A 7109-nucleotide genomic window follows, 5' to 3' on the forward strand; every position below is an offset into this window, starting at 1 on the left:
GAGTTTACGGTATCTTGACCTTTCTAATAATGAACTCGATCATTTTTTTGGACATGTTGATTTTCGTACTTGTTGGCAATCAGTTATAGAAACACTTAGGCTGGATAACAATGGTATAACAAAAATACGAGATGAAATACCAGGAGCAATAAGGGGAAGCTTGAAAACGCTGACTCTTTCTCACAACCAAATCCAGCGTATCGAAAAAGGGCAACTGACAACGTACCAGCTGGAACATTTGGATCTGAGTCATAACATTATCAACACCGTCATGCCATCCGCCTTCAGTATACTATGGCGCCTACAGTTCCTAGATCTCAGCCATAACGAGATCAGCACCGTTATGCCATCCGCCTTCCGTGGACTATCGTGGCTACAGTTCCTGGATCTGAGTCATAACGAGATCAGCACCGTTATGCCATCCGCCTTCCGTGGACTATCGGGGCTACAGTTCCTGGATCTCAGAAACAACAAGATAAAGAATATAACTAAGTCAACATTTGAAGGTTTAAGTAACCTTACACATCTAAACCTGGAAGCCAACAGGATAGCAGTGATTGGGGACGCCTTTCAGCGTCTGTACGGGTTAAGACACCTGAATCTGAGGAGCAACAGTTTAGCTGTTTTAAATCAAACAACACTGGGTCCTGTTGTCTATCGGTTAGAGTCTATCCACATTGCAGACAACCCGTTCCTGTGTGACTGTAAGTCAATGTGGTTTGTCGAGTGGGCCCTGGATAAATACGACAGGGTAGCGAACTTCCACAACCCCTATCCTGACTTAGGTCAAGGGTACACATGTTACCGTCCAGCTGGATTGCGTGGAAGACGTTTGAAAGACGGGTTGACGCAGAAACAACAATCTAAGGACAGACAGGATCCATCGGAACGAAAGTTTTTCGACATAGTCTGTAGTCATGGATTCCGGCCCAACCGCCTCCTGGCTTGTGTACTCGCCTCTTCTGGCATCTTCGTCGCCATGACGACCATTTTCCTGGTCGACTACCACGTCGGCCGTGTTCAGTACTACCTGTGGATGTTGGACAAGTGGAGGAGACCGAAGATTGGCGAAGTCAAGAACCAAGATCCGCCCAGATACACGCACGATGCTTTTCTTGCCTACAACAACCGGGACGTCCGGTGGGTTATACATGAAGCGATAGAGAATCTGGAACCTGACTACAGTCTGGTAATACACGAAAGGGACTTTGCAGTGGGCGCTCCCATTGTGGAAAACATCGCGGATGCCGTGGAAAACAGCCGGAGAACCGTCTGCCTCATCACCAGGAACTTCCTGAAGAGTAAGTGGTGCGAGTACGAGTTCCAGCTGGCCCAGTACCACATGTTTGAGGAGGGGGGAGGGGTGCGTCTCATCCTGGTGTTTCTGGAGAGGATTCCTAACGAAATGCTGAAACAGTTCCGCCATCTGAACGCCGTAGTAAAGAGAGACACGTACCTGGAGTGGCCACACGACGTGCGGAAAAGGCCGCTGTTCTGGAGGCGGCTGCGAGACGCTCTAGGCGATCCTCTACCCCGGGACCCAGAGCCTCAGCAGCAGGTACAGGGTCCGGAACAGAACGCTCCGGAACGGAACATTCCGGAAGAGCCGGTACGGAACATTCAGGAACAGCAAGAACAGGCTCCAGTAAGGAACATTGTGGAAGTGCAGGTCCATGCCCCCATGCGGAACATTCCGGAACTGCAAGATGACATTCTATTACCAGATCCAGACGAACAGTGGTTCGGAGATGGGGATGACGTGCCCCTTCTACCGCTGTAGGGTGTAGATCAAGATCAAGTTTACCAGACTGTTATTGTTTTTTGGAGTAAGTTCTCTCATAATCTCCAAGCAGATTCTGTGGAGCAAGTGCAGTCTATATTGACCTCCTGTAACCGACTTGGCCAATATAAACTCCCCTTTCCCCGAAGAATACTTGTATGCTTGCAGATTAGTTCTTTGATTCCTTCCAAGGAAATGCGGTTACTATTCCAGAAAATGGTGTCTTTTTGTTACTTTTGTCTGCTCTGTGCTGAATATGTAGTTTTACTTAAAAGCCTAAATGGTAACCGTATCAGATAATCAGTTTTTTTTTAGTTTTTTTAACTTTTATATAATATTAATTTCATATTTCGTTATTAACCATCATATAGCGTCAATAGGCTTGAGCTTGAGCACTACAGACATTTACCTGGTAACTTTATTACACTGGCATTTGTATGTGTAGATATCTACTGTAATGTACTCTGTACTTTATTTATCCCTAACCACTATTATATTTACTACATTTTTAATAAGTGTATCAATAAAAGTTTCATGAATAATTTTGAATTCGGTGTGATGTCAACTTATAGTTCTTTGTCCTGTGATATGAAGAAATGACTTTGACCGTGAGATTCGTGGTCAATCGTAGAAACATGTAATGATTGTACTGTTGTATCTTTGGCCATGTAACGTTACTATGCACTGTTATAAATGCTGTGTTGTGTTGGCCCGGCGCCCAGTCGCCTCCCATGGCTACTACCGCCCACCTACAGTCGGCTTCAGTGCTCTGTGGTGGGCTGCCATAGTATGACTCAGGACGAAATAAGAAGTTGCTGAACAAGGCAGTATTTTTACCTCCATGAAAATGGAGGTATTGTTTTTAGCGCGCGCGTGTGTGTATGTATACTAGGCAAGTTGAACCAAATACACATTCATGTGTAAATCATTCTTTATTCAGTGAACAAGAAATATACAAGAACTCCAGGTCATGCCAGCCAGTAATGGCCGAGCATGCAGGACAACATTAACAATGACAACGACTATTACATACACAGATGACATTTAAATTGATCAAACTTAGTGATAAGAGGTTTAAAATCTGGGATTAACTATATATTAATTGAACATTATTTTAAAAAAGCATCTGTATTACTGTAGTAGTTATTTTCAATAAAAGAATAGCATTACAAAGAGTATATTGCGCGGTTTGTGTTGTTTGGCTTATTGCACTGTATAGGTCAGCGGCTATTGCCCGGCATGAATTACTGTTATTGCACGGCGTGTACGAGGTAAAATTATAATGAAAACGATCCCCCAAATAATTACCAATTGATTGGAGCATGTACAGTTCAGTTCCTGCTCATGGTCATTGCTTTGCAGAACTCACCCAACTAGTTTCACCACTCAGAACTTTTCAGTGTTCCACTAGGTTCTCCAAAATTCCAGATTCCTTGTTCGAAATCCTTTTAAAGTGACAGTTTCTTTCCCCGTACGGCCAAGCTTTGGACTTCCCTCCCTGACAAGTGTTTCCCACCAACCTACAAGCTACAGGCTTTCAAATCAAACGTTCACCGCCATCTCTTGACATAGCCATGTTTCTCTCATATGTCTAGTGCAATGCCTAGAAGTGGTCGTATAGGCCTTGCATTGAACTACTCCGTCTAAAAAAAGTTCAGTTGATTGAACGATTGGAACATAACGCACGATATAAGATATAAAAGTAGGATCTAAAAGACAACAAAACATACAAATCGTAAAACAAAAAGAGAAACTCGTTCCTCATCTTTAACATTCACCGACCGCCGGGGCAATGTTTGGTGGCCCAGCTGTCCCTCATGCTGAGGTCACATTTCCAAACTGGGGCCCGGCCGGGCTGTTTTGATTAACGAAACATCAACAATTTAAATAAATGTTTGATGGATCGTCGAGATTTTTGGTCTGTAAGTAGCTTAAGTGATGCTTGACATAATTAAGATAAAATTATGCAAATCAGGATCTAATTTTCATAATTAATGAGGATATTCTATAAATCTGCTGTATTCCATATTAGGGCTATGAAACACTTTAGACATATGTAATTGAGAACGACAAGATCATTGGCAGATATTGAGTATGCAAATGAAGACCTAATTTGCATAATTAAAGGAAAATTGGTACAATCTTATTTTGGTAACTGTTGGGAATTTAATACTTGCCATAATTGGAAGTTGATGGTGAGCATCACTAAACATAATTTATTCAAATCAGTACCTTATTTGCATAATTTATGAGGAAACGCCAGAAAAGCCTTATTAATAATAATATATAATACAAGAATGAAACATCTGTTTGGTTGCGATATCATTTTTTGTCACCTCAAGTCTTGTTTAAGCGCGCGTGTGTGTGCATGTGTGCTTGTGTGTGTGTGTGCTTGTGTGTGCGTGTGTGTGTGCTTGTGTGTGTGTGCTTGTGTGTGTGTGTGTGTGCCATAATACGCCATAGTCACGTGATTACAGACTCTCCTCATATTACAGACCGGAAGAACAGCCATGGTCCGCGTGAAGGTCAGACTGACCTTGAAGACAGTCGTCTGTCTGGGCATCTTCGCAGGATTTATCTACATCAACTGGTTCCAACAAAACCCCCATCTCAGTCAAACGTCAAACCGGAATGCTTCAGAAGGTACATGTGTTGTCTTTTTGTTAGTTAGCTGTGCGGGCGATACATACGGTTAGCATCCCTCCATTCATCCCTCCATCCCTAGATTCCTTCATTCCTTCATCCACCTATCAATTCATACATTCATCCAACAATTTATTCACCCATCAATTCATTGATTAATTCAGTCTTCAATAGTATTCATTCACCTATTCATCCATTCATTCGTAAATTCATCCATTTATTCATCCATCTATTCATCCGTCCATCCATCCATCCATTCATAAAGTCATTCATTCATACACCCATCAATTCATCCATCCATCCATCCATCCACCCATTCATTCATAAATCCATTCATTCATCCACCCATCAATTCATCCATCCATCCACCCATTCATTCATAAATTCATTCATTCATCCACCCATCAATTCATTCATTCATTAATTTATCCGTCAATATAGTCACCCATCAATTCATCCATTCATTCATTCATTTGGTCTTCAATTCATTCATCTACCCATCCATTCATTCGTATATCCATCCATCTATCCATCCATCCATTCATTCATTCATTCATAATGGCCATCTACCCATTTTATTATTCCAACATTTCATGAGTAGACATGGTGACGGCACACTCAAGTTATATCAACTTATTTTATGCCGCCACGAACGCAGATCTAGAGGACAAATACAGGACAAGACAATACTCAGGAAAGTCGTGCAAAGTGCCTTTCCCAAGAGCACAAGATCGGTGGCATGTCAGGACTCGAATCCGGGACCTTTTGGTTCCGAGTCGAGCACGCTGCCGCTATGCCATGCGCCCCCCCCCATCTACCCATTCTTTCATTCATAAATCCATTCATTCATATATCCACCCATTCATTCGTTCACTCATCAATTCATTCATTCATTCAGGTAACATGACAGTGAATGGGTCCGTCCGTTCGAACACCAACGAATCAGCTGTCATCAGTCCATATCCGTACACCTACGTCATCAACAGTCCTGAGAAATGCAGCGGTGGTGACGTCATTCTCGTCGTCATGGTTACCTCGTCGCCAGGAAACCACGCCCAGCGACGCGCCATTCGGCAGACATGGGGTAACGACACTAGCATACCTGGTATCAGAACGCTATTCGCAGTGGGAACAACCGACAAAGCTACGACACAAAGAGGACTGGACCACGAAAGCCAAGCCCACCAAGACATCATCCAGGGGAACTTCATCGATTCGTATAGAAATTTGAATCTAAAGACCGTCATGTGTCTGAAGTGGGCGTCAGAATTCTGCCCCGGAGCGAAGTTCTTTATGAAAGCTGACGACGACACGTTTGTGAATATCTTTACCTTACTAAGAGATCTGCGGGGACTGGGTTCAAACAAGACAGAGAGATTTGTGATGGGTTGGATATACAACACCGGAGGGAAGCCGAACCGCACTCCCGGGAACAAGTGGTACCTCAGCCGGCAAGACTATCCCAGGGACACGTTTCCCAAATACCCCTGCGGATTCACTTACGTCCTTTCTAACGACATCACGGGCTTGCTCTACCAGGTGTCGTTGACCTTGAAGTACCTGTTTCTCGAGGACGTGTTCCTGGGACTCTGTTTGGAGAAACTGGGCGGTGTGACCTTCGCGCACGACGAACGCTTCAAGCTTTGGATGGAATTTCCATCTTGTAGGAGCGATAAAGTACTGGCCGCTCATTGGTTCAAAAAGGAATTTTCCATGCTGGCGGCGTGGCGCAGAGTCACTAGTTGCTAGGCAACTCGTGTTCTAGCTCGTACATGGCCGTCCTGTTTGATACAGTAAACTAGTGAAAGATGATAATATAATACATGTATTTGTGAACGAGGTTGTGAATGTGTTTTTGAAATATCCATTGATCAGTTGTTGCATTTTGTTGCTCCCGCTTTCGGTGCGTTTGTCTGCGTGTTTTCACTTCACCAAACAAATAAGGTCAATGACCTAGACCAGACGTCTGTCACCATGGTAACCAGGTGCTGTAGCAGACATCCTGTGGTGTTAGATTACATTATGTAGCAAATGGGGGAAAAGTGTTTTTATAGGAATAAACAGAGTAGTACAGTTTGTTAGGCTTCAACATATGAAGGTAAACAAATGTTACCTTTCTAGCTTACGTAACTTATAATTATCTCGTAGTTTAAAGGAATATTAAATTAATGATCTTGACTTTCCCAATTGGCAGGTCGTCTTCAAACTCCTCCCCGATCTTAAACTTGACCTCCGTAGTCTTGACAGAGACAGTCTTGATCTTGAAGTTGTCGCCATCTTGTTGAACTTCTATCCGAGGGTTGGTGTTTATTGCGATCTTTCGTAAGTTTACACCCGCATTTCAACCAATCGCAATGAACTCGAACTCCCCCCTAAGGCCACAGCAAGTAACATTCATGGATGACATCAGCGCGCGAATTCCTTTTGCCTGATTTTGGAAAAAGAAATTTCGTTGCCCTCTGACAGTGGTCAACATGCCGAAAATGTGCAAAAATGTCTGTTACCATGCCGAAACGTGGATGGCAGATAAATATGAAAAGATGAGAAAAGGCAAGGCGCTGATATCTTGTTTTGTCTTTTACTTTTTTTGATGCAGTGATGTATTTTATTTCTTCCATTTGTGATGGTGGCTGTGTATATGTGATGTTCCCACTGAATGGAAGTCATTTGTACAATGATTGAAAAC

General features: G+C 43.1%; 2 protein-coding genes across 2 annotated transcripts; both read left to right on the forward strand.

The window, feature by feature from the left end:
* The first annotated feature begins 221 nt into the window (after nt 1-221).
* On the forward strand, nt 222-1780 carry LOC109477123 (toll-like receptor 13). Its single transcript, XM_019778181.1, has one exon. It carries the CDS (start codon nt 272-274, stop codon nt 1778-1780), a length of 1509 nt encoding a protein of 502 aa, XP_019633740.1. The 5' UTR covers nt 222-271.
* Nucleotides 1781-5374: 3594 nt separating this feature from the next.
* LOC109476982 (beta-1,3-galactosyltransferase 5-like) lies at nt 5375-6172 on the forward strand. The gene has a single exon (XM_019777995.1). The coding sequence runs from the start codon at nt 5450-5452 to the stop codon at nt 6170-6172; it is 723 nt and encodes a 240-aa protein (XP_019633554.1). The 5' UTR covers nt 5375-5449.
* Nucleotides 6173-7109: the final 937 nt, after the last annotated feature.

Source organism: Branchiostoma belcheri, unplaced genomic scaffold (assembly GCF_001625305.1).
Source record: "Branchiostoma belcheri isolate BF01 breed outbred unplaced genomic scaffold, Haploidv18h27 scaffold4, whole genome shotgun sequence".
NCBI lineage: Eukaryota > Metazoa > Chordata > Leptocardii > Amphioxiformes > Branchiostomatidae > Branchiostoma > Branchiostoma belcheri.

Coding starts and splice junctions, on each gene's coding strand:
- LOC109476982 (XM_019777995.1), top strand. CDS start 5,450: ATGGTTACCTCGTCGCCAGGAAACCACGCCCAGCGACGCGCCATTCGG.
- LOC109477123 (XM_019778181.1), top strand. CDS start 272: ATGCCATCCGCCTTCAGTATACTATGGCGCCTACAGTTCCTAGATCTC.